The following is a 27,906-nucleotide window of genomic DNA, read 5'->3' on the forward strand; positions in this document are numbered from 1 at the left end:
GTTCCTTTTTCTCCATATCACATATTCCAAGCTTCCTGTCCCTTAACTTCTTTATTCCTGTCTTTTTTTCCTTTTTCTCTATTTGTTCCTAATGCTTCTTTCTCCATCTCTGCCTCGATCGTTGTCCTTTTTTCTTATTGTCCCTCTGTCCTTTTTCCTGTCCTTACCTTCTGTCTTTATCTATGTCCCATTCTGTGTCCCATCCTTTCTCGCTACACGTCCCTGCCCCGCCAGAGGCATATTTCCCTTCCCTCTCTTCTTTGTGTCCTGCTCCCTTTGCCTTATTTTGGCTATGTCCCTCTCTGCCCAGCAGCCCATTGCCCCAGCAGCTAGACCATTCCCACCAGTGCTGAGCACTGCTCCAGTAATGACTACCGAGGTGTCCTAGGTGAAAAGGGAGTGCAGGGGCACCAAGCTCTGCAGCAGACTCACTCCCAGGACTTCTGTAGGTGAATAAGCACTTGCTGTCCCTTATGGCGGTGCTGGTGGTCCCTTTCCACCGGGTGAGTGCCTCTGACAGTGCCCAGGGAGGAGATGAGGCACTGGGGGGTCTGGCAGTGGCCCCTCTTCCTGGAGGAGCTCCAGGTGTGGGTGGTGAGGCTGGTGGTGATGCCTCCCCCCCACCCCACAAAGGGGCTGTATTGCTGGGCTAGCTGCAGCCTGGGCAGGGGGTGGCTGGGACCCTGCCCTTGCAGCCTGAAGTGGCTGGGGGGGGGGCTGCTGTGGGACAAGGGAGGAGTGGTGGCTGGGGCTGCACCCAGGGAGAAGGTGTGTGTTGCTGGGCCTCCCCTGGGCTGTGAAAGTCCTGGGCGCTGTGCTGGCTGTCATGGGGCTCCCACATGCTGTGTTCCTGGGAGATGAAGTGGCTCTTGGGGACACTTGAGATATCAACATACGGGTCAGACAAATCCCTCTTGTTTTGCTCAAGAGCAGTTTTCTCCGTTTGCATTACGGCTGGATGATTTTTTTTCCTAAAGAGCTGTTGCACTTAATTTGGGTCATTTTATATGACAGTACACGGGGGTGTAATTAACTTTACTCTGGAGAAAAAAAAAGGGGGGGGAGGGAAGGAAGCAAAACAAAACAGCAGTGTAGTTGTTAATTGCTTCTTCTGGGCACACAATATCACTGGAGACTTGTGGAACACCAGGGACAGACTTCAAAGCCAGAAATTGTCCATTATAGGTCTTTAAGATGACAGAAACTGCTGGGGAAACTGGAATGTGGCTTGCTTTCATGGGACCTGAATAAATCCCAGTGCTCTTATGCCTGCAGGATGGCTGTTGTGTTGGAATAATACCTTTAACGTAAACAGTGAACTGAATTTTCAGTCTGAGTTTACCCAACACTCACATCCATACACCCAGCATAATGTACGACCCTCACTGTCTCCACCACGGACTTGTACCAGCCTCCCAAGTCCTTATGTGCCCAAGGTCCCAGCCCACCATTTCACACCAGAAACTGAATCTTTGCAACCTGGGCCCATTTCTAGTACTTATTTCATTGGTTAGCCTGATGGAATGTAGCAGCAGGGACTGAGAGCACACTGGAAGAGGGTAATTGACCCTTCCAAGCTCAGGTGGAGACTGCACCTAAGGGCAGCCAAACACATAGTAGGACAAGCTGGAAGAGTTCAACCATATGAAATGTAACAAGAGCAAGTGCTGGATTCTGCTCCAGGGAGGACTAATCCTGGCTATACATACAGGCTGAGGAACGAGAAGCTGGAGAGCAGCCCCACGGAGAGAGATCTGGGGGTTTGGGTTGATGGCCAAGTTGAATACAGGTCAACAGCGTGCCCTGGCAGTCAGTGGGTCCTGGGGTGCATCAAGCATAGCAAGCTGGTTGAGAGAGGTGATTGTCCCACTCTACACTGTACTGGTGCAGCCCCACATTGAGTGCTGTGTGCTGGGTTGGGCACCTCAGTGTAAGAAGGGCATCAAACCGTTAGAGTGTGTCCAGTGGAGGGCGACTAAGGTGGTGAAAGGAATTGGGTGATTAGGAAGACTGGCTAATGTCATTTGGTTTCTTCAGCTTGGAGAAGAGAAGGCTGAGTGGTGACTTCGTTGCAGTCTACAGCTTTCTCGAGGGGGGCAGTGGAGGAGGTGCCAATCTCTAGTGACCAGCGATGGGACATGAGGAAATTATATGAAGCTGTGTCAGGGGAAGTTCAGACTGGATATTAGGAAAAGATTCTTTACCAAGAGGGTGGTCAGTCACTGGAACGGGATCCCCAGGGAAGTGGTCAAGCCTGTAAGAGTTCAAGGAGTGTCTGGATAACGCTCTTAGTCATATGGTTTAGATTTAGGTAGTTCTGTGAGGAGTAAAGAGCTGGACTCTATGATCCTTATAGGTCTATTCCAACTTGAGATATGCTATGATTTTATCATTCTATGAAATCAGGATGGACAGGCAAGAGGTTACTCAGCCTGTCCCTCCAACCCTCTGCAGAGCATGTCTATCAGTGATGGACATTGCCGGCCTCTCCTGCAATCTACCCAAGGCTGGACCTGGGGACGTCAACTGCAAAACCAGAGAAGTGAGACTATAACAGCAAAATTATTTGTGTTTTTATTTGCTTTTTTTAAATATGTATGCAATCACTTTAACTAAAAAATGCAGTACAAACAAAAGTATGTTCAACTAAACTGGCCACTGCAAAGATAAGCACCGATTTCCCTGAACTGAGCCATCAATAAATAGTTACTGTAGTTTATTCTCCATAACCAGAGGAAGAAAAAGTTCTTCTGATTCAAATCCTTCTATGAAACATAGCACCTTGCAAGAAAAAAATAAGCCCAAATTTAAGTATGTCAGTAGAATTACTTATCCTCTGCACAAATTATTTCTGAGGTTTTGACAGATTCCCAAAACACAAACATCAGAGAGAAGTCCCTGCAGGATGCCCTTGGGGAAATCTCACCCTGTTTTCCAGGTGCCCTAGGGAGGCTATGATGATTTATTCCATGAGCACAAGATTGATGGGAGATCATTCTGCTTTCACAAACACTGGTGGAGCCTGGTTTTTGACTTCAGCACAGTAATTGCTGAGTTTGGGACTGCAAATAACATGGGAGACCTTTGAAATGAGAGAGGGTGGGTGAATTTCTGATACGAAGCCATGCTGTATGGTAAGGTGTTGACTGTCCTTACGGGTCTCTCTTAACAGCTGAATAATTTTGTGTGTGGACACAATCTTCCATCAACACCTGCATGATGATCCTACCTGCCTGTAGTTTCACTGGGATGGAGATCTATGGAAAAACTGCAGAAGCTCTGATGTAAGGTAGGAAAATTAAGGGTCTTACTAAGAACTTAGTGATAAAGAATGCAGCAAAGACGCAAAAGAAGAGGAGGAAAATGACAATGCATGTTGAATAACACTTTTACACATGAATTCATGAGGAACTTGAGTATTACAGTAGATGATAAACACAACAAATAAGGATTCTTAGTTCAGCACTGTGTTTAAATCACATGGCTAAAATTAGCTTTTTCTAAGTTTGTCATTTTGTCTTGTCCATGGCCTTTCTTCAATACGAAGGGTGGCAAAATTGCTCAGCGTTATTGTTTAGTTTTGTAAACTTGTCTGAATCACAGATAAATGGCATGAGCCTGAAGTTTCAAGTTTGGCTGAAGACTGTAGAGGACTCCAATATAAACAGGATGAAGAACTGAGGGAAGCACTAAATCATAATTGTTGGAAGTAATCTATTCAGGTGTCAGTATCTGGCACTGATCACCATTCTTAAAATACTGGAGATCTCAAAAAGAGAGTAAGTACTGATGAAAGGCAGTCTGCAGACATGTTCCTCAAGCGTATTTCACTGCATCACCACCAGGAGTTGCAGAAGAGACATGAATAAATGAGAGAATAAACCTGACTACTGCAATCTGTAAGGAATTTTAGTGACCAGTGAGATTGAATACCCCAAACCTAGCATGCCACCCTTGCCTCATCCAAAGGCACAACCATCCCTGGGTTCATCACACCTAGTTTCGATCAGAGGATGTACGGAGAAATGGGGCTTTGTAGGTAACTGTAAGTAATGAGACATGACCATTGCTCCTGTAGATGGTCCAGACAATATTTGACACCAACATAAAACCACAAAAGAGGTCAGAAAAGCCAATTTTGTATGCTGTCTGGGAGGCCAGATAGTCAGCTCATTTATAGCTGTGTATAGTGTGGTCATCCAGAGCACGATCAATCGTCTAACAACCAAGGAATGAATGCCAGAAGGAAGGACTACACCTAGCCTGTGGAGAGATAAAGATACCAGTTCCCAGACTAAAAAGCACAGCCGCTGTCCCCCGGGATGTTAAACTGCAAGTTACGCTTTCACTTTGTGATGGGGCCTTGTATTAACTGTAGCCTTAAGACGTTTGAAATGAACTCTAGATGTTTGAAATACAGGAAGAATCATCAGTGTGAACAAGGTTACATGACTACAACTGTGGACAAGATATTTATGAAACACTTTCATGTGCCCCAAAAAATCCTTGTTCAGATATGGGACTTGAAACTGAAAGGGAGTCACAGGTCAAAGGAGAGGCTGTGGCAAACTGCTTTCTGTTAAGGACTTATGAATAAAAAAAAACTTCTAAGGACTGCTGATGTTTCTTCCAGAGATGGATGGCACTGTCATTACAAGAAAAAAACACAGTAGTTTTTACTTTTTTCCTTTTCCATTTAAATTCATTGATGGTGTCAACTTTTTATGTGGATATTAATGAAGTGGAAATTGCATCAGGAATCTTTTCACCCTCTTCCCTCCATGTCTCTCTGCAGTGATGTAAAAATGGTCGATGAGAACTGCACCGAGGTGAAATGGGTCACCTTCTTGGGACTGACAGAGCACCCACAACTGAAGCTCGTCCTCTTCATGCTCTTCCTGGGCACCTACGTGCTGTCGTTGGTGGGGAACATCAGCCTGATCGCCCTGATCAGTGTCAGCCCCCAGCTTCACACCCCCATGTACTTTTTCCTTTGTAACTTGTCCTTCATAGACATTTGCTACTCCTCCACCATCAGCCCCAAAATGCTGCTGGACCTTCCAGCAAAAACCAAAGTAATTTCTTTTGTTAGCTGCCTCACGCAATTTTATTTCTATACTATTTTTGCTACAGCTGAGATTTACCTGCTGGCTGCTATGGCCTATGACCGGTATGTGGCCATCTCCAAGCCTCTGCTCTACAAGACTGTCATGTCTCCTTGCACCTGCATGAGCCTGGTCATTGGGTGCTACCTTGCAGGGACCCTGAATGCCAGCGTGCACACAAGCGCCATGCTCCGGCTGTCCTTCTGTGGTCCCCTGGTCATCAACAATTTCTACTGTGACGGGCCACCGCTGTTTGTCGTCGCCTCCACCGACACGCACCTCAATGTCGTTTTAATGTTTGTGTTTGTGGGTTTCAACATGGCAGCCACCACCCTGCTCATCCTCACCTCCTATGCCTGCATTGTGGTGGTGGTGGGCAGGATGGGCTCTGCTGCGGGCAGGCTCAGAGCCTGCTCCACCTGTGCCTCCCACCTGACAGCTGTCATCCTCTTCTATGCATCTGCTGCTTTTAATTACATGCAACCCAGTTCAGCAAGCTCCCTGGAGAGCAAGAAAATTGCATCCATCTTTTACACCATTATAGTCCCCATGCTGAACCCCATGATTTACAGCCTGAGAAACAGGGAGGTGAAGCATGCCTTTCACAGTTTCATCAGGAGGAAAATATACTTCTGAAAGACAATCTCATGTTATCTTCCTTTTATTTCTTTCTCGGAGGAGGCTGTTGCCTCCAAAACCATTTGGCACCTCATATGTTAGGGTTGAAAAATTAATTAGTCTGCTCTGAAACTGTGCCCACTAACATAGCTACATCGGTCTTGTCTCAAGCAGAAATGTCTTGCCCAGTTACTCTACCTCCCATGTAATAATCATGATGCCACGGTGCAAAACAAGGTAAGTCTATGAGTCAGAGGCAGTGATGATCTGGATCTTCACACAGAATCACAGGACAGTGGAAGTTTGATGGGACCTCTGGAGATGACCTAGTCCAACCACCTGCTCAAAACCAGGTCAGCCACAGAGGCTGCCAGGGAATGAGTCCACTCTGAATATCTTTAAGGATGGAAACCCCACAACTTTCTGTGTTTCCAGTGCTTGATCACCTTTGCCAGGAATAAAGCTTTTTCTTAGGTTTAAATGGAGACCCCTGTATTTCAATCTGTGTTCTTGCTAGGCACCATGAGAAGAGTTTGGTTCTGTTCCCTTTGTTCACCTTCTCCCCTTGCCCCCCCCCCCTCCCCGCCCCAGGTATTTATATTCACTGATAAGATCCACCCTGAGTCTTCTCTTCTCTGGGCTGAACTGCCTGAGCTCACTCCTGGTATGAGATGTTCCAGTCCTTCAGTCCCCTTCACTGCTCCTGCTTCAGCGTGTCCTGGTCTCTCTTGCACTGAGAAGCTGAGACCTGGACACAGCACCCCAGGTGTGCTCTCACTTTCTTGACCTGCTGGCAATGCTTTCTTAAGGCAGCTCAGGAGGCTTTTAACCTTCTTTGCCCCGAGGGCTGGTCCGTGGTCAGCCTGGTGTCCCACTGCACTGCACACCGAGGTCCTCTGCCAAGCTGCCTGCCAGCTGGTCAGCCTCCAGCCTTTACTGGTGCCTGGGGTCACTCCTCCCTGGTGCAGGACTTTGTTGAACTCCACGAGGTCCCTCTTGACCTGTTTCTCCAGCCTTTCCAGGGCTCTCTGCAGGCAGCACAACCAGGTTGCAGTAGCTGGAGTTCCTGTCAAAATATTTGCAGCTACTTAGAGCCATCACTCTTTTGTGGTTAACCACAACTATTAGTTTCTATTTGTCATTTTTGTTAAGCAATCTGACTGCAAACCGTGTTTCCAGAATGCTTCATGCATAAGCTGAGTGAGTGTGGATTTTAATGTGCAGTACTAAACGAAGAATACCTTAAAAGCCATGATAAAACGTAAAGTTTTATTCATTCTGAACAAACTTATGCTATATATCTGAATATTTTTAGGCTGAATCATAAAATGTTGCATTAACTTTTAGTTGTTGACCACCACTAACTTCTGGGATAGTAAATATATAACTTTGTATCCTTCATCTGAATATACTTTTCTGTGTATATAAAGAACACATTAAATAAGCTGTTCAAATTAATTTTCGGAATCTTTCCTTAAAGTTTTTTTCCCTAGATTATATAAAGAGCCAGACGCACTTTTTACATTTGCTTAGTTCAGAATGCGAAACGGGGATCAGGTGCAAAACCTGGGGCTCTGAGCTGAAGTTAATGCTTTTATTTCCCCCGTGCATTGCTTTATACAGAGATATGCTGAATTTCATCAGCCACCCTATGGCTCAGCCTCTCCTTGTGCGTGACTTCCCTGAGAGCACCCCAGGGTGCAACCCCCCACGTTGTGCTCGCTGTTTCTTGACTCTCCCCATGCTCACACAGCCTAACTCTGGGTTGCATAGAGAAGCTCACACCCCACCAGTGATCCAGGCAGGTGCTCCATCCCAAGAGGTTCTCAGAGAAATAAGGTGCTAATGTCCCCTTCCCCAGTCTAAGGCTGTGAACTCCCACAAGCCAGGCAAGATATTGCACTGCATGAAGAGTGAATTTGTTAGGACTGATAGCATTTTTCACAACATTTAGCATTTTTAACACATTAATTTTATTATACCCTATCAAAGCGAACAGTTTTTAAGTGGCAGAATGTTTCAGAGATGCAAGGCTGTAAGGCAGCAGCAGACAGGACAATGGTTTGACACGTGCAAGGGAGGGAGATGGAGGGCAAGTGTCAGGATGAGCCCTAGGTGGCTGCAGATCAAGCCATGCTTTTACTGATAGAGCTGGCTATGGAGGAGACCATCTCACAGACTTCAGCCCTTCAGACAGCAGAAAGCAACTGAGAACCGCCAGCACAGTTACCACCCGTGAACTGGGGCAGTTCATGGGGGTCAGGACCCTGATGGCAATGATAGGTCATGTCGTAGTGGTCCTGATCAGCCTCACCTGGTGTCCCCACCTTGCCACATGCACACTCGCACCCTCCCATGGGCTAGGCCACTCCATTTTAGGGGGCCTTTCTTACAGCACATTGTAGGTGTGCCTGGCTGTATCTGGCTCCTGGATGGACCTTGGATCTGTCGTACATATTTTTATTTGCATTTTGTCTCCACCCACATCGCCTTTTGCTTCAGACTGGACCCCCTGGATGAACCCTGAATGTGGTTCACCATCTGCCATGGCTGTGGCTGTTGATGGACCCTTTGTGATGTCCCAAGCACTTATTGCAAGGTGCTGACTAACTTCTGCCAACCAGAAGTTGTTGGCCAGGGGAAGTTGCTCCCTCAGCTGCTGGTGGTGCGATGCACACGTCTGTTACCCTTCAAACTCCAGTGGTAACATCTGTAGCCAGCCCAGAGCTGGAAAGGTGTATGCCAACCCATAAACTCTCCAGCCACCAACTTCAGGGTGTGGGTAGTTGTGCCAAGCTAAACTGCTTTAGAAGTTCTCATTGCCTTTAACAAAGGGGAAAGTTTCTTTTTTGCTTAGTGTCTGTGAAGTTGTCCCCAGGGGCTTGTTAGGAAGAATGAGATAGTTTATTCTGAGTTTTCTAAGAAGGTTTCAAGATCATTAGAGGTTCCTTCATGATGCCCAGAAGGGCTTGTTAAGCTGATGACCTTTGAGCGGCTGGCCCCCACATGAGTTCCTTCTTTTGGGAAGGGGAGAAGTGTAATTTGTGATGGAAATAGTTTTAATGACTTAGCTGATGCCTGAGTTCTGGCCTGCTGAGAGGCTTCCAGTGGGTCATGTTATGGCTGTTGCCTCCACCCACAACTAGACAAGGCCTCTTATTTAGTCTTGTTAAGGGTTAAGAAATCTGTTCAGGTTTGGCTCTGGCTATGCTTCCTCTTTCCTGGCTTACTCTGCGCTGAATATCTTTGCATTTATCTTTGCATTTACCCGCTAAAGGCTTCATCTATCCCAGTCTAAAATGTTCCTCATCTTGCCTGGGTTAAAACCCAAGGACTTGTGTCTGAGTTACAGAAAGAAAACCCTTCTCTGATATTCGCGTCTGATTATGCCCTACTCAAATCAGAAAACAAAATAACCTACTGTCATCTGTCCACATGACAAAATAAAACTGAAGGATCTTGGCCCATGAGGACCCAGAGCCGGACTGAAATGCAGCAGGAATTGAGAGGGGCAGAAATCAGTTACCGAGGAAGCGAAGCTGGTTATGGGAACTGGGTTGAGAAAATGTTCACAGTGCAAGGGGATAAAAATTAGTTGCAAACAACTGCACCCTTGATTGGAGAAGGTGGCAGTTTTGTTTGCTAACCAACACAACAGATGCTGAAAAATCATCAGGTCTAAAGAGAACTCACAGTAGCAGCTCATGTTTGCAGCATGACTTAAATGTTTGTACGCTCTGAAGTTAATTTTGAAACCTTCAGAAACAAAACACATTTTAATCTTTATATAAAATAATTTTTCTCACAGTTCTTTAACTATTTTTTCTTTTTTCTTCTTTTTTTTTTTCTTTTTTGTCATGATATCGGCATTTACCACTTCTATTTTAAATGAATTGCTAGAGTGACACAAGCTGAAGTTGCGATTTCTTTATTTAGCCTCTGGGTTTTAGGCCAAACCCCAGCTATTTGATATAGAAATAGATATAGATAGAAAATTGATATAGAAATAGAAAGCTATTTGTATGCAAGATGTTTTTCTTTAGGTGCTGTTGACTTTAGCACATTTATGATTTCGTTTCAGTCGTCATAAAAATAAGTCTAGGACAATTGCAGGTAGAGAAGTAAGCACATTTGATTATTGTTTCAACTCACAGAACTAATGCAATACTACCAATCCCTGAAAAGCCTTTAAACAGCCAGGGATTCGAGCCTATTCACGACCCTTCTCAGGGCATGCTTCATGTCCTGGTTCCTGAGGCTGTAGATGAGGGGGTTCAGCACCGGGGCTACGATGGTGTAAAACACTGCAACCACTTTGTCCCTGTCCTGCGGAGGCCTGGACTTGGGGTTCATGTACATGCAGATGGCTGTCCCATAGAATATGGTTACCATCAGGAGGTGGGAGCCGCAGGTGGAGAAGGCCTTGGATTGCACACATGCAGATTGGCTGTTCCAGATGGCGGAAAGGATACGGGCCTAGAAGGTGATGATCAGAAGAAAGGGGATGAAGGTGACGGGGATGCTGAAGATGACCAGCTCCATGAGGGCTGTGTCAGCGCAGGCCAAGGGCAGCACTGCTGGCACTTCGCATAAGTAATGGTTCAAGACAACAGGTCTGCAGAAGGGCAGCTGCAAGGCCAGGCTGTTGATGACCATGGAGCTCAGCAGGCCACTGGTCCAGGAAGCCATGACCTTGTGAATGCAACCCTGCCTGTTCATGGCAGTGGTGTAGAGCAAGGAGTGACATATTGCCATGTATTGATCGTAGGCATGACCCCGAGCAGCACACACTCTGTCATGCCAAAAGCCAGAGAGAAATACATCTGAGCAGCACATCCAGAGAAGGAGATGGTCCTCTTCTTGGCCAAGAAGTTCACCAGCATCTGGGGGACATTGCTGGAGATGTAGCAGGTATCTAAGAAGGACAGCTTGGCAAGGAAAAAGTACATGGGTGACTGCAACTGGCAATCAGCTCTGATCACTGTAATGATTGTGATGTTCCCAACAACTGTGAACAGATAAAAACCCAGGAACACTATGAAAAGAACACTCTGTGTCCTTGGCTGGGAGGAAAGGCCTTGAAAGATTAATTCTGTCACTACACTTTGGTTTTCCCTGGCCATTATTACTCCAGTGGTTTAACTGTCAAGATAAGAAATAGTAACAAAGTCAACTCAAATCTGTTGCAATATAAGTGTATCCAGACCTTATATTTCTCTCTGAGTGGGACAGAATCTGCTGTAGAAAACAATGTGCTAGACACAACATACCATCCATTTGATATTATCTGTTACAGTGACCACCAGAGAAATGAGAAAACACTGAGAAAGTTTTCTTATGGTATATTTGTCTGAACCACTGGTCATGTTGGTTGTGTCTTATTATACAGATTTAACAGAAGAATGACTAACTTATACACATGTTAATGCCCAGCAGAGTTACTATCCTCTTCTGAAAATCAAAATTCAATGTTAGATCAAAAGATTATGTGTTAAAATCCCGGTTCTTGATACCCTTTCTTAACATGGGAAGAAACACAAAACAGACTTCTGGAGTGAAACAATCCTTCAGACATTCTCTTTATGACACAGATCTACTCTTTTGGACAAATATGCATAGACCTGTATCCTTTTCCTGCAACAAAGCCAAAATTCAGCATGCAGACCACATCTAACAAATTAAATATGTCCAACACCTTAATGTTTACCTAGGATCTTACGGCATTCTCATCACTGCAGCTCCTAACATTCAAATTCTGTTTTTACACCGATTGTCTAAGACGTTTTAAGGCTTTACTATGACATAAAGTTTCTGAGTAGTATATGGTCACAGTTGCTGGATCCTGAGTCTTTGTGAAGTGAGAGCAGCAGAATGCCTATACTGATAATGCTGTGGAAGACACTAAATGTCACTTGATATGCTGTAGGGTATCTGAGACATCTGAAGGCAGCCGTCACATTTGACACAGGGATGTTAGAGATCCTGTGCTCCTCTGGCATGAAAACTGGACAAATGACAGGTCACACCACGGTGTCTCAAGTGGTACCAGACTGCTACAGCTGAACAAATTTGGATGCCTAGCTGATACGGTCAATGGACTTTAAAGGGCGATTCAGATGACCAGCTAGTAGGTGATAACTTTAGCTATCTCAACTTCTCAGCTGTTCCTGAGAACCTGAGTAGCCTTCTGGACTTAACCTTGACACCTGATTTATTCCTCACTCATGACAGAAATTTAGATGTGTAACTTACATATAAATGTTTAGATGTAGATGCCGAAATCTGATGTCTCAACCTGACATTGAATCCTGTCCTGTGTTTTTAAGACCAAGCAGGCTCTCACAACCTGAATTAGCAACTACACCAGGGGTCCTCAAACTACGGCCCACAGGCTGGATATGGCCCCACAAGGTCCTCAATCCAGCCCCCGGCATTTACAGACCCCCCCGCCCACCCCCCCCACCCCCCCCCACCGGGGGTTGGGGGGGGGAAACCAAGCAGCTGCAGATGACTGCCTGCCACTTCATCCACGCGCCGGCCCCTGGCTAAAAAGCTTGAGGACCCCTGAACTACACTGTCAAAGGAAAATGAAGCTTCTCACCAAAACAGGAACTCTTCTGGAAGGGAGGTTAAGAAATAATCCTAAAAAGCTCACTTCAAGGAGACAGTTTGCCTCAGCCCAAGATCAGGTGGGTGAGATGGCTGAGCTGTCACTCCGGCAATACAGCCAGAGGACTCCACTGCAGCCCAGGGAGCCCTGGCTGCTCAGCACCTCTCTCCGAGTCAGCAAAGGCAGGTGCATCCCTCCTGACCTGAAAGGAAGGATTAAGGTGCTGAAGTATCAGCACCTCTTGCCATTTTAGGTACACTGTGGTATCCAAGACATCTCCATGGGACAAGCACATAGGACAAAAGAGCCGCAGGAGACTTGTATCAACTAGCTTTTTACTGGCACATGTGCTATGTGGCAATCAGCTCACATATAAACACCTAAATTTTGGTGAGATGGGTCTGATTCCTGACGTTTAATGAGATTAATCTAATCCTGATTCAAGACATGAACTCTCTAGACTAGGTGGACTTTATCTGTTATGACATCAGCTATAAGAACTATAAGAATAACATTATTTCTTAAGATGGATGTAGAACTCGAGAGACATCTTTCCCTCATTTAAGTTTATATATGCACAACCATTTTAAAGCCTGTGCCAACAAAAACAGCTGCATTCAACTTCTGATCCTGTTCAGGCATTTATAATTTACATAACTACACTGTGTAGGCAAAGAACAATTACATTTTGCCTTCAGTAAACCAGTTGTGGTAATGTTTTTGATGAATATCATACCAAATTTAAAAACATCCTTCAGGATCTGAAAACTGTAAGCCTCTGGGAGCAAGAAGGGAAATTTACTCTAGCAATAGCATAAATAAGTAGAGTGGGATTTTCTATAGGATTCAGTTTCCTAAATACTTTGGAGTATCTGAGACCCAGTGGCTCATAAGAAATTCCATGGACTTGAGATCTATGCTTCTATGTGCTTCTAGATCCCTTACCTATTGCTGAAAATCCTCTCCTTGTATTATTATTGATGTTAGCAGCACAAGCTCTGAACTTTACACCTCTTGATTTCAAAAAAAATTTAAGGATAAGAGTCGTTTAGATTTTATAGGTGAGAAAAAGTAGAGAAAAATAAAGTAAATACTTTGCTCGAGGTTGAAAAAGGTTGCTTAGAGAAACCATTATCTTATCATGGCATTTCTGTCAGCAGGGACAAATATACCTTAGACCTATGTGACTTCTCATATAGACCAAAATACCTTGAAATCATCCTGACACATCTCTATTCAAGAATTGTAAAATTAAAGAATTTTTTCTGTACCTGAATATGTCACATCTGCAAGGAGGTTGAAACTCATCCAGTAACGAGAATACTAATAGCAGAATACACGAAAGAAAATTGCAGGCACCCTCCCCAGTCACAAGAAATGTTATATATTTGTAGGCAAGAAATAAATGTGGAGCGGCTTGGTCCTTCACAAAGCTATTACTCAAAGTGATAACAAAGTAGTGGAAGAATTGAAATAACATTTCAAAATTTCTCATCTGAGACACCATAATTAATTGTAAATGCCAAAGGGAAGTGGTCCCAGAGGTAACGCTGCGATTACCACTTGTAAGCACGAGCCCAGGCTCTGGGCCTCTTCTCTGTTCAAGACTTGGTGAACTGTTCATTGTACTTCAAATCTTAAGTGACCAAATATTTTAATAAATGTATGGAGTTTTTAGAAGCTTGTCTAAACGTGGAATTCCATCCAATTATTCCTGTTTTCAGCCAAATTACTTCTGTAAGGGTGAAACACACCAATGCTCCAATTTCAGTCTGAAGACATCAGGAAATGCAGAATTTAATACATCTTGTAAGCTGAAATCCTCCCCCGATGTCCAAAAAGTAGTTTTCTAGGTCTATGTTACTAACTTCCTGTATAGTTAACAGAGGAAAAAGCCATTTTCAGAGCACAAGGGAAATAACGCTTCCTCCATGTTCAGCTCAGAGGAATCAGCATTTCTAGAGAGTGATTGATGTCCTGGTTTGGAATGAGGATAAACACCTGTATTTGGTCAAATGACTTGGCAAGGGCCAGTGGGATGGGAAAACAGTGGTGGAATGCACAGTCCAGATAGTTTCCCCCAACTCCAGGTATCCATCTCTTTCCCAGCTGCCTCAACCCACAACGGACACCCCACGAAGTCAGAAGAGCTTCTGAGGGAACTGAGCAGGATTCAGTGGATATGGCTGGGTTTGGAGGTGGTGTTTTTTAGCTTCTGCTGTTTGAGCTGCACACATTTGGGCTCAGTGACTGGGTTTGTTTCATGACACATTTTTGATGGGGCGTCAGTGCTGGATGAGGCATGCCAAAGGTTTGGTCAGACTTTTGGAGGCCTCTCCTTGGACCTGCTTCTATTAGAAATACAAGCACCTTCAGCCAGGATAAAGAGGTGCTCTCACCTCTGAGGAGAGGTCATCAGCTGTAACCCCCTCCTGGAGCTAGGTGATCATCCATTCTGGTTTTTTTCTTGTACCAAATAGCCTATAACACTAGAAAGAGGGAGCTCTGTCAGACAGCTGTGATTTTCTTTGCCAGAGCTGGAAAAATGTTAACGGGGAATGATCATAATATACTCATCCAGTTTCTGATACTCTTTCTCTGAACATCTATTTTTGGCTGCAGTCAGAAATCAATACGCCTGGCCTGACTCGTCTCTCACCGCAGAATTATTCTCATATTCTTAGAAGCGGGGCTGCCCTGTTGGCACAGCGGGGTGGGAGTTGCAGGCAGCAGCACCAAGTGGCCAGCTCAAACTGGCAGAAAAATGTTGGCAAGTTCTGTTTGGTGATCTTTTTTTATACTGCTGCTTCAGGAGACTCTCCAGTCTTCCCTTGCAGTTGCTCACTCACAACCCTACTAATACAGTCTTCTCTGACAGGCTTTTTTGCACTAGGATGCTGGGAGGGGAAACTGAATTTCTGGAATGAATTCCCCTCTAACTGTAATAAAGCTGTCCCTGTGAATGAATAGAATATGAGGGAGTTCAAATAAAGTGAAAAAAATACTCTGTATCTATGAAATCCCCAAACTAATCAGCACCTGCACATTTGCAATTCACATTTGCCACTGAAAATCCAACTTCACCTCTTTGCGTATCTGGCTAATCTCATAAAACCAGTGAGGGATGAAAATGAACCATTTTCACGTATCTATTCCTAAAGATAAAGGACCTCTGAAATTCTTGATGTGCTTTCAGAAGAATGTCACATGCCTACTGCTATTGAACCTCAACTGAAACCTCGACAAAGACATTGACATTTACTGCTTGATATAACCGTATGGATCGGTTGTAGATGGTTTATATGCCTCCTGAGCCACTCCAGCAACCACTGCCATAATTAATTTCCCATATGAACACCCTGTATTCTTACAAAGTGTACCTTAGCCAAAATGTGGAACCAGTGTGCAAGAACACGGTTAAATTGTGAATATTCATCTGTTTTCTCTCTTCTTTATATTTGCCATGGAGAAGGTATTTCTTAAGAAAAAAAGAGGTTTTTTCCTTTAAGCAAAATTCAAATACATTATTAATGTGTGGCTTTTTGTAGTTTGCAATGCAACCAGGGCAGATTTTCCTGTCTTTGGTATGGTGCTGTCAGATAGGAAAACGTGCAATGCAAGAAGTTGTGAATGATTTTTATTTTTCTCCTTTAAAATTACTATCCCACTGTGAAATTTGAGTTGGGCTATAGTTCTGGCTTTAAAATTGTCAAGACTTCAGGGATCAAAGAAAAAATAACATGCAGTGTTTCAGTGCCATTCACTCTTCCCTTTCCTCTGTATTTTTTTTTTTTTTTTAATTCTGTAGACTCCACCCAGAAGCTGCCAGGGCCCTGAGGGCACTAATAGACCTTAATGGCCCTGATGAGTCTCATCTGGACCATTCCACCCAGGAGCCCTATTTAAGCTCAGCCTTGGGCCCTCTACACTTTCTTGGCTATGCTGTAGGTGTCTGGTTGCAGCTGTATCTTTGCCTCCTGGATGGATCCTGGATCAAGAGTGCAGCTTTGTTTCCAGCCCCAGTCCTGGCCTGTCCTTTTGCTCCTGGTGGTAGGCTGTGGTTGAACCCTGCACTTCGCTCCTTGCTTGCTGGGGCTGTTAAAAGACCCTGTTGCCAGCCTTTGGCTCTGCCTGCCATGTTCAGCCCCTGTAGGTCTGTGCCCCAAGCGTGAGGCACTGCCTGCCCTGGTGTCCCCCTTGGTTTCTTCCTCCCTGTCCCTTAGGGACCAGCTGGCCTTTGCAGCTCCTGGACAGTAGCCATGCGGACACATTGCAGGAATGTGCCTCTACTTCTAAACTTCCTTGGACTCAGAAAGTAAACACTACTCAGTCTGTCTAACCCAGGTATGAAATATAATATCTTCAATATTCCATTTTCTTCACAAAACTTCATGGTTTGGGGGCTAGACTCGGATGTTCTGCTCCATCTCTCCTTGAAGCTATTTTTCCTCTGTTTGGAACCCATCACAGACAGTAAACGTGACTAGGAGCTCTCATTCCACTAGGTGTGTGCATTTGCTGCTGTCTCTGCATGGCCATGTGAGTAGATTTTTGTTCAGTTTGGCTCAGCTGACGTATGGTGAAATAATTGTGTTGCTTATACCTGGTAGGTAGTTGCATCTCTTCCCCAAAAGAATTTCTAAGCTCTAAAACCAATACATAATACATAATAAATACATAGCTCATCACTGTGAATATGATTTAGTAAGAGGATGGGATCAGCTGTGGTGGTCAAGCACAGGGCCTGGCCAGACAAACAAACTGGCCAGCAGCCTGCTCAGAGGCCACCAGGCCCTTCCAGAGCCTTCCTTTTCTCATTGTCTGCTTCATGCTCATCCCTCATCAGCCGTGACACCTGTTTCTCCACCATTGCCTCCTCCCGAATAAATGACCCACCCTGATCACTTCCCCATGTTCATTCCAACTTTGCTATTCTTGATTCCCAGGTAAACTAGACCCGTGGTGCTGCTGGTGTGGTTCCTAGGCACCGCTGGCCTGCTGAGGGTCTGTTCCACAGAGGGTGCCCAGTGCTTCCCCTTCAACCCCATGTGAAGCCTGCCCACCTCCAGCACCTCTGGTGCCCTCCCAACCACTGGTGAAATCTGGCTGTCCGACCTGGTCCTGTTCATTCGACAGGCCCTCACTGTTGTTTATGTCCAGTGGGTTCTCATGTCACATCCAGTAGTTTTTCCTGGTCTGTTCAGTGAGTTTGAAGTCAGGCAAGAGACTAATCACCCTCCCACGTACCTTTTCTAAGATGAACTTCATGTCACAGGTGTCTTTGCACTGCTTTGTTTCTGCATGGCTAGGATTCATGTCCCTAGTTTTGTGCATTTAACAGGGAAATGGGCAATTCACATTTACTACTATCAAAGGAGTGAAATATATATCTCCAAAAGTAACTTTTCCTAAGTCTGGCACATAGGAAGAGCTTCCCCACAGGAATTCTTAGACAAAAGCTCCCCTTTTCTCTCCTGTTCCTAAGGGCTTCAGTTGATGTGTTACGGCCTGGTTTTGGTTCTACCAATGGATAAATATTTGTTAGTGGTGCTCTGTCATATTAGATGACATATTCTATTTAAATCCAGAGCTGGGACTTGCAAATTTTTTTGTTTGTCTTTTAAAAATAGATGGGTTTTCTATATCAGCAAAGGGTCCTATAAAGATGTCACATAGAATTGATTGCATCAAGCTGTGTCTGACTGCTGAACATCATCTGAGGAATGGACATATGTAGCATTCATTTATTTGATCTTAAAACAGCATTGCTCATTAGTAATGTTAAACTTGGCTTCTGCAAACTCAGTCTACACTGCCAATTGGAAATGTTCCTGCTTTCAAACACACTAGCCCAGTTTTATTCTTAGCAAACATCTGTGGGGACCTGGATCTCCTCATTGCCTCATCGTTCCCTCTTGAAGATCTGCCAGAAGAACGTGAGGGATGCTTCTCAGGCTGAAAAATACAGCCTCTTATGGAGTGACACAAAACACCAAGGCTTTAGAGGGTGGCATGTGGGAAAGGAGTCCATGTGAGGCTTTGAGTATAATTAGTGGGTTTAAGGGTAAAATCAGACAGTATAGCTACCCCCTGACAGAGGAGAAAGCAAGCAGTGGCTGGCTATGTCCTGTAGCAATGACATGCACAAGCATCATCAGGGTCCTCACGATTGCTATCTTCTTGTTGCTTTTAGTTTAAATGGTCAGCAGCCGAACGGAGACTGAAATTCAAGAATGTCCAAGTTTATTTTGTGTAGTGTGGCACCTCTTTACCAGTTTGACTTCTAAAGGAAACAAGAACTTTTCCGAGGAGTTTCTTGAGAGCATCCTTCACCTCCATGTTCCGCAGGCTGTAGATGAGGGGGTTCAGCATGGGGATCACCATGGTGTACACAACAGATACCACTTTGTCCTGGTCCAGGGAGTAGCTAGAACTGGGACGAAGGTACATGAATATCATAGTCCCGTAAAAAACTGAGACTGATGTCAACTGTGGGGCACAGGTGGAGATAGCTTTGTGCCTGCCCTCTGACGAGCGGATCCTCAGGACAGCAGTAAGGATATAACCGTAAGAGACAACAATGAATACTAAAGTGCTGAGCGCAACCAAAGTACCAATGGTGAAAAGCATATGTTCGTTGACTGTAGTGCTGGAGCAGGAAAGTTTCAGGAGCGGAGGAATGTCACAGAAGAAGTGATTGATGACATTAGGGCCACAGAAGTGTAAACTGAACACTGAGCTGACAAGCACTATTTCATTCACAGCACCTACTACATAGGATCCCACAGCCAGCTGGACACAAACCTTTTGAGACATGGCGGCCACGTAGAGCAGAGGGTTACAGATGGCCATGTACCGGTCATAGGCCATCGCAGCCAGCAGGTAACACTCGGTGATCATGCAGACTCCACAAAAGTACATCTGGGCTGCACACCCTGCCAGGGAGATGGCTTTCCTTTCATCAAAGAAGCTCACTAGCATTTTGGGAGAAACCGCTGAGGAATTACCTAGGTCTACCAGAGAGAGGTGGCAGAGGAAGTAGTACATGGGGGTGTGGAGTCGTGAGTCAAACCTGATTAATGCAATCATGCCAAGATTCCCCACCAACGAGGTGACACAGATAAGAAGGAGCAACACAAAGAGAATGACCTGCAGCTCCCAAGTATCTGTGATTCCCAAGAGAATGAACTCATCAACAGTTGTCTTGTTTCCTCTAACCATTTCCTTAATGAACCTGAATCTTTAGGAGGGAGAAAAATCAAAGAACACAAGTCAGTTACAACTCTGGATAGAAGAATAAGCCATAACAATGCTAGGAACAGATGTCAGGCAGGAATGCAGTAGAAGAAAATTTGATGCTGCCTTATTTTAATGGAAACCTAGCTGTTAGCATGCCAGAACTGGATACTTGACTTGATTCTCTTGAGAAGCTTGCTGTTATCTGTCCACTTAACGCTTCTGTAAGGAGACTCTCAAAGAAGGATTACTTCTGTTCCTCTGCTGAGATTGTTCCAGGAAAGAGGAGAAACTTGTTATTCATTCTGGTATTTCTTAGTATTTCCTGCTTAGTTCTACTGTTAAATTCTCTCAAATGCTTATCTGTGTCCGTTGTGCCTAGGAGGAATGACAGGATGATTCTGGTTATCTGCTCTTTTGTTCTTTAAATAGTGGAGTAATAAATTGCTCTCAGCTTCTGAAAATGATGTCTAAGTTGGTCAGTGCAGTTCTGAGAAGTCTTCACAGAAAGATACCCCCAAATTTAAAAAATAAAATAAAATCCAAGTAGAAAAGCAGTTTATGTTAAAAAGCTGATGATAATTTCATTAAAGTTTATTTGCTGATTCCAAACGTAACAATTCAAAGGAGAAGACGGGGCAGTGTAGTCACAGACCTTGCCCTGTGTCCCTGAACCTGTCTGTGCTAAGGGCAGGAGGAAAGCCTATACGTCTGGCCTGGCAAAATCACACTTGTGGTTTTCCAACATGATGAAAGGAGTTCGTACAAACTGAAAGAAACAGGAGCTGATACTGAGGACAGAACCCATCCTGCCTAACATCACCTACTTCCTAGCGGGATAGCTGTGTCTGAAGTAGCCATTCCAGGTTTCGTTTACAGCCACATTGAAAGGAAGCAGGCACTTTAAGGCAAAATTCACATAAGCGACTTAAAATGTCTACTTACTTTGGGGTGAAACGAATCGTCTCTTAGAGGTGCTGGTTTCTCATCACTGCTTATAAAGAGCATGCAATGATTAGATAAACTGGAGAAGTCTGTCTCTGTAGGGGATAATATTTAGTCAGACAAATGAGACCAACGGACTTTATAGGTACGTTAAACAGCAGCGCGTCTGTGGCTGAAACAAAGGCAAGAACACTATAGCCTCACAATTACCTTTTCAGTTCTCTTGAAACATTGACTTCAAGAAAAATGCCTCCTCTTTTCAGATTGTGGTCTTGGTTTGACACTTCTGCTCAAAGGTCTGTAGAAAATGAGAACTGTTAATTGCAGGTGTATTAAATGCCTGAGCTTGCAAGGTGGAGCTTTTCACTGAAGCAACTGAATGATTGAAATATCTTTTAAGCTCCTGCTGTTTGCATTGTACTGAGATTAACTAAGAGTGCACTTCCAGTTACAGTACTTCAGCTGCTTGGCAGCACTTGCAGAGCCCAGCTGCTCGATTCCTAATAATTCTCTGTGCTACAGGAAATTCTAGACAAGTCAGTCAGACTATCGGTAGTGACCAGCACTACGGTCTGTGTGGCAAGTTGATGCTGTTAAATGATTCTTCTTTTGCTGTAACCCCACATTTCAGTGCTCAGCAAGCCAATATTAGAACTTCTGTGGATTTTGGTGGTTTGAGATTAAGACTTAAAGACGTTTAAGACTTTTAATACATGTTTAAGTCTTAAACCAACCCTGCCTCTGCTGTAACCACAGAGAACGGCTGAACTGCAGCTATCGCAGATCTGCCCCAGCTGAGGGCACAGACCTCTCGTGTGAAGTACTGACCTGAATGTCATTGTCACTCCAGTACAAGCTTTCAGGAGCAAGAGTCCAAAAGTCTCCACAAGTTAGGAAAAGAAGCCACATGGACATTCACAAGTATTTGTTCTCCTATTTTCTTTCCAAAATAATAAGAAGAATCCAGCTCAGGTCAAAACAATTTTCCTCTCTATGAACAATTTTTTTTTTTTTGGTAGGCTTTTAGCATTCCTTACATGAAAATTCATTAAGTAATTTTTGACTGTGTGTATGAGCATAAGACTGCAATGATGCTCATTCTGTGCCCAAGGTTTAAAGTATAGAGCAAGGATAGAGAATAAAACAGGGACACAATTAACAGTCTGTTAGATTTTATAATATTTCAGGTTATGCACAGGTTTCCTACCTTGGAAACTAACGTTAAAAATTATGCTTTCTTTTCCTCAGGAGCAAATGCTGCTACAAAGCTGGACACAAAATGGCATTTAGAGAAGCTCTGACTACCAGATCAAGCTGTCAGCACACTGCCCCTCCCCGCCTGCCATTCCCCACAGGTGAGATGGTTTGCACAGTCAAGGGGAATGGCAAGGTCTTCACAATCAACTTTAAGTGCCATTATGTGTCCCAGCGGGATCCCACTGAGTGATGCAATGGTTGCAGCCTGCTGCTGGTTTTGGTTCATTAATACAGAGCTCATTAGGGGAGAAAAATAACAATGAAAAAAACCATCCAGAACATAAGCAGAGGATTCATATTCTTCTCTAGGTAATGTTATAACTTACTTGACAATAAGTTGGCACTTTCTTTTTGTATTGTTTTTACACAGATGGCATTTTCTTTCTGGCCACAGGTCCTCTGAGTCACGGGGTCACACAAAGCAACAGGTTGCAGGACATTGCTGGCCTCATGAAATGTTCAGCCTTCATATGAGAGCTAGAAAGAGCTGACATGAAAGGAGGGTAAATCATTATTTCAGGTTTTTGCTGGCCCTCATGAAACTATACCAACCCATGCAAGCTGAATTCCAGTCCGCATTCTTCTCATTCAATCTAAAGGTAGTTTACGTCACTGACTGTCTTCCGCCTTGGACCACTGAGATTTATTTTTACTGATTTACAGTCTGTAGTCACCTGAGATGGCTGATCAGTGCTAGACACATAACTGGTCCCTGACAGCACTACTGAATCAGAAGGGAAGCAGTGTCCTCCTCAGATAAGCAATGTTCACAGCAGCCTGTACATAGTTGTTTGCACTCTGAATACTTTCTAGAACTTGAGTAATTATTTCTCTACATGTATTACTGGAGCAGTCTAGAAGTTAAGCTTAGACAAGTAACTTTTAATTGTTTGAGTGACGAACCCCATACTAAGAATATCAAATGAAAGAGCAGAGATACGAACAACAATCCAAACGCAGTAATTTTCCCCTGTTGTCCTGGATGGGCTTTCCCAAGTCACTCCTCCCACAGCAGAGCATCCATACATCCCTGTCCTACATCATGGCTTATCCCAGGGGTCCTCAAACTTTTTAACCAGGGGGCCGGCGCGCAGATGAAGTGGCAGGCAGTCATCTGCGGCTGCTTGGTTTCCCCCCCCCCAAACCCCTGGTGGGGGGGTCTTTAAATACCGGGGGCCCGACAAAGGACCCTGGGGGGCTGTATCTGGCCTGCGGGCCGTAGTTTGAGGACCCCTACTTTAGCCTCTATCCAGAGTCTCAGAAGGTCCAAACACACCCATCCCTGGCTCCTGGAAGCCTCTGTGGAGCTTTTACGTTGCTTCTCAGTTTTTTGAAGTGGGAAAAATAAGAATCAGTTCTGCTGCGGTGTTCTTTCCTTCCATGTGGTTGTTTTGCTCAGTATTTAGGGTCTTGCCTCAGGGGTGAACCCATAGCCCAGAGCTTCAAGCTGTGTTCTGGGCAAGTGCTGAGGGACAGAGCATGGAGATAGGAAGGGTAGAATCCATTTTGTGTCATTTCAGCAGTATAGAACTGAGCTATATGAGCCTAACCTAGCCGTCTGTGCTTATTTTATAGTCCCTGTAGGGAGGAAGGGACCTGCAGAAAGCAGTACACACAGGTTTCCTTAGAAACTTATTTTACAATGGGATGAGTCGTCCTTTGGAAGTGCCTATTTTTCGCCAATGATAGCTAAAAGAACCCAACTAACTTACTTGACTTAATAACTTTAAGATGCCTAAAATCAGTTAAGATGAATTTTCATGTGTTTTTAGGGTTCCTCTAACCTCTGGAGCCTTTGAGGTCTGGTGTTGTGCCCAATAGAAACTGCATGTTGTACAAAGTTGTCCTCGTTCCATTTAGATGTTATTGGAGACCACTGGGAGGAATGTCTTGGGTTCAGATGAAATAAAACTAAGACCTTAAGTGGTTGCCCATGAACATATATACAGCCTCCATTCACACAGGAACTAGACAGAAGGAAGAAAAAGGCAAGCAATGCAAATAAAGCTTGTTAGTTGAAGAATAAAAATGTCGAAAGAGTTACCCAAGTTTCCTCACAGAAAAATACATCAGCTGCACATTTGTCAAGTTAAACAGCTGCTAGTGAAGAGCCGTTGAATTGAAAGCTTTTTTTAAATTGTGTCTGTCCACCTAGGCAGCTGCCAGATATTCTTTATTCACAGTCAATTCATATTACAACTCTCCCATGAAAATACAAGGATTAGCTCTTTTTTTTGGTTTTTTTTTTTTTTTAACTAAAAAGACATTAATGGAAGAGATTAACTACTGCTTAATATAAGTAGTAAAGTAACAAATTAAACTGCTTTAAATCTTCCTCTGGGTGTATAATTTCTGTATTATATGGGGAACTTCAGCTAGCGAGAACCAACTACTTTTAATTTTACATGATCACAATCACGGTACTAAAGGTTCTAATGACTGCTGGAATTCCATTTTTGAAATTGCCGCAATCACTTTGAGATGCATTTGAAATTTTTTAAAAAAGCGATCGCTTCAGGGCCGCAGTGGCCTTGTATCTGTGGCTCCAGATCACAGGTTGGGACTCTGTTTTGTCAAAACCTCCATCCTCATTTCAGCACTGTTTTGATGCTTTAAAAAAAATACTGTTTATGGGTTTCCAGCCAAAGGAAATATCAGAAGCATTTCCAAGAGTGTGTACTATATCTTTAGAGCCTATTGTTTCATTGAAACGTTTCCACACTGAGACAACACCAGTAGCATTTTAATTGTTTGTTCTACTCTTCCCTTGAGAACATCGTGGTCTCCCGTGTCCAAAAGGAAGATATAAAATCTGTGACATTCCCCAAAAGAAACATTTCCCGCATCCAGGAAAAAACCCAAATATTTCTCTAGCAGGTAAGTCCCCTAATAAGAAAAATTTCCTTCCATTCAGGGAGTTGTGTAGCAATTATTCTAAGTCAGTTGCCTTGTTGACTGAATGGATTTCAAATGTGCTAAAGGAAAAGAGTTGCTGCATCACAACACCACAAAAGAAAAAAAATATATAAGCATATCTTTAAAAAGGGGGGAGGTTTGTGGTGGTTTTTTTTTTTTTTATTATTATTATTGCCCCTAGATTTTAATCTGAGAACTGAAATCTCTTGCAGGTATTCATCACAGACCACTGAATTGTTAGCAGCTGCTAGGATTTCTATGCCTTAATTTCCGAGCATGATCAACAGCTGAAAAAGTGAAGAAACAGCCACATGTGCGTTAACCATGGAATATTTTTCAGGGCAGAAAGGTTCTTTCTTACTTTCACCAGAAATCTCTCCAATTGCCTGTAACACAATAAATATTACGTGGTCTCTGTTTAACTGGTCTTGGCTAAAACTAGAACACAATTGAATTTCTGTGGAACTTGTCAGCTTATTCTAGGAATCTAATGGGGGAACCTATGTCATCACCTGAGTCACCCCAGGCATTTTCTGGAGTAATTCAGAAAACATGTGAAAATTATTAAGATTATAGGATGTGCCAAGCCTTCACCAAGAATGAAGGATCTTGGAAAAAAAAGATCAAAGCTGTCTAAAATGAGATTCATCTCACTTGAGGGTAACCACCTAAAATTTTGTCAGTGAATTTATATTGGTCACCCAGGCTTCCTTTCTCATCAACAGACATGCACACAGCCAGGAGATGATGCATCACAGCTACCCCTCTGTAACGGTTATAGACAGAGCTGAAGATGATGCACTCAGACCAACCTTTAGAAAGCCAAATACAGGTGAGTTTTGTCACAACTGGAGTGCCTAGAAACCCTGTTGGGAACTGGAGCTCTCCTTTCTGAACCCCCAGACTCCACTGGAACCATCTAGTATCCTATCCTGAATGAATCAGCTTAGGTGGTTTTTTTTCCCAGGAATCTGAAATGTTTCTGGTTTGTCTGTGCCTTTATCCACACAGAACTGATATTTACAGGATTTTTTAACTGACCTGTGTTGGCAGTCCTTTTATTAGATGTTCTTTTGTAATCCTTACATTTCCTATAAAGGTAAAGGTGGGCAAAGATATATCTGCCCCGCCTAGAATTTACACTGGCATCAGCAGAAACATGTCTTAACTTTTACAAAATTAAGTTAAATTACTCACTTTTTCTGGAAAGGTAAAATTAATACCCAGAATTCATTTTCCAAGGGACTGATTCTAATTCAAATTCAGTTAATAGCTTCAGCCAAAAAAAGATATGTGGTGAAAAGTGCTTGGAAAATCTAAACATATTTATGTCTGAATGCTTAAAAACAATATTCATGGCTTTCTTTTCATCAATTGCTTAAGAATTAATCAGCCTCAGGAAAATATTTGTAAGAAATCCCAGAATGAGATGCAATATTTATTTTCATTTTAAACTCAATGATTTGTGTTTGTTCCAAACTGATTATGTCTTTTTGTCAAAAAAAAATAATAATCTGGTTATGTTCCAGCATTTCAATCAATTTGTTCCAGTGTTCAATTTCGCCACTGCCTCAGAAAGATCGTTGTTAAGTGTGCCTGAACTCCTCACTCCACTGGTCACAGAGGTAAATGTGCAGCAGCTGTTAGACTCAATGTTTTTCCTCAAGTGCTATATCATACAAAGTTTCTTCTATACCTGCACTACGGTCTATCTCTTCAATAAAATCCCACCTGAGCTCCAATTTCACATATGTGAAAGGAATATACAGGAAGGAATTCCACAGCTAAAGTGTGTTTGTAAAGGTCTCTTTGCATGTCCTCCTAAGCTTTCCTTTCAATAGGCATCATCTAAGCCACTTGTTACCCCCTCTGATACTGGGTGAGATGCTTATGTTTCCACTGCCTCTGTCTTGTAAGGGATGTAATGTGTTTGTGCGTTGCTTACTCGCTAGGACTGACCAATCCTGTGACAAATCTTAGGTGTATGAAGCCAAACACAAAGTAATGAAATGCCTGAAGAAAACCACACCGCACTGACCGAGTTCGTTCTCTTGGGTTTTACGGATCGCCTAGAGGTGGAGATACCCCTGTTTGGGCTCTTCCTACTCATCTACGCCATCACTTTGGTGGGGAATGTTGGTCTCGTCATGCTTGTCCAACTCAATGCCAGCCTTCATACCCCCATGTACTATTTCCTAAGCAATTTATCTTTCTTAGACCTTAGCTGTTCATCTGCCATTGCTCCCAAGATGCTGGTGAACCTCTTAGCACAGCAGAAGACGGTTTCTTTAGTTGGCTGTGCAACACAGATGTTTCTCTTTGCTGCCTTCACTGATGCAGAGTGCCTCATTTTGGCTGTGATGGCCTATGACCGCTACATGGCCATATGTCACCCTCTCCTCTACACTGTTGCCATGTCCCGCAGGGTCTGCACCTCCATGGTGGCTGGGGCTTATCTCAGTGGGGGTCTGACCTCACTGGTGCACACGTCTTTCACATTCACATTGTCGTTTTGTGGTTCCAACGTGATCAACCATTTCTTCTGTGATATTCCCCCGCTGCTAGAGATCTCCTGCTCCAACACACATCTCAATGAGGTTCTCCTCTTCACCCTGTGCGGCTTTATACAAACCAGTAGCTTCCTGACCATCGCCATCTCCTACGCCTGCATCCTCAGTACCATCCTGCGGATCCACGTGGCAGCTAGCAGGCACAAAGCCTTCTACACCTGCACCTCCCATCTGATGTCCATCGGGTTATTCTACGGCTCCCTCCTCTTCACATATTTACGGCCCAGCTCCAGCTACACACTGGACACGGACAAAGTGGTCTCTGCATTTTATACTGTTGTCTTTCCCATGCTGAACCCCCTGATTTATAGCCTGCGGAACAAAGAGGTGAAGGATGCCTTAAGGCGAACAGCAGAGAGAAGAGTGTTTTCTCAGTGATTTTCTTAGAAGTGGAAAGATACAGTGTGTTTCTGGTGCAATACGCAGTAAAAATACAAGTGATGGGAGCCACCTGTCTAAATCTCGGTGACTTGTTAGGAATGTCTGCACCTGAACTAGCTTCCCAGGTTCATTTGATAGTCACTGGAAAAAAGTAGTCAACTTAGAAGGTGGTTCACCTTGTCATAAAACAGAAGTCCAGGCCAGGTGGATCCCATACCAAAAGGATCTCTTTCTCCTCACTGTCTGTGATGACAGTCTATCCCTAATA

General features: G+C 43.9%; 3 protein-coding genes across 3 annotated transcripts; 1 reads left to right on the top strand and 2 right to left on the bottom strand.

The window, feature by feature from the left end:
• The first annotated feature begins 335 nt into the window (after window positions 1–335).
• Window positions 336–27,642, top strand: LOC308071051 (uncharacterized protein). Its single transcript, XM_080405913.1, has 2 exons — window positions 336–5,731; window positions 26,678–27,642. Exons 1-2 carry the CDS (start codon window positions 4,725–4,727, stop codon window positions 27,633–27,635), a joined length of 1,965 nt encoding a protein of 654 aa, XP_080262039.1. The 5' UTR covers window positions 336–4,724; the 3' UTR covers window positions 27,636–27,642.
• Window positions 5,754–14,662, bottom strand: LOC308070613 (olfactory receptor 2D3-like). Its single transcript, XM_080404873.1, is given in 4 exon segments — window positions 5,754–6,789; window positions 7,514–10,199; window positions 10,203–10,492; window positions 10,495–14,662. Coding segments are annotated over 3 exon segments (930 nt in total). The 5' UTR covers window positions 10,847–14,662; the 3' UTR covers window positions 5,754–6,789; window positions 7,514–9,911.
• Window positions 17,009–26,693, bottom strand: LOC308070612 (olfactory receptor 5AR1-like). Its single transcript, XM_080404872.1, has one exon. The coding sequence runs from the start codon at window positions 19,552–19,554 to the stop codon at window positions 18,577–18,579; it is 978 nt and encodes a 325-aa protein (XP_080260998.1). The 5' UTR covers window positions 19,555–26,693; the 3' UTR covers window positions 17,009–18,576.
• Window positions 27,643–27,906: the final 264 nt, after the last annotated feature.

This window comes from Falco punctatus, assembly GCF_963210335.1.
Source record: "Falco punctatus genome assembly, chromosome: 10".
Classification (NCBI taxonomy): Eukaryota; Metazoa; Chordata; class Aves; order Falconiformes; family Falconidae; genus Falco; species Falco punctatus.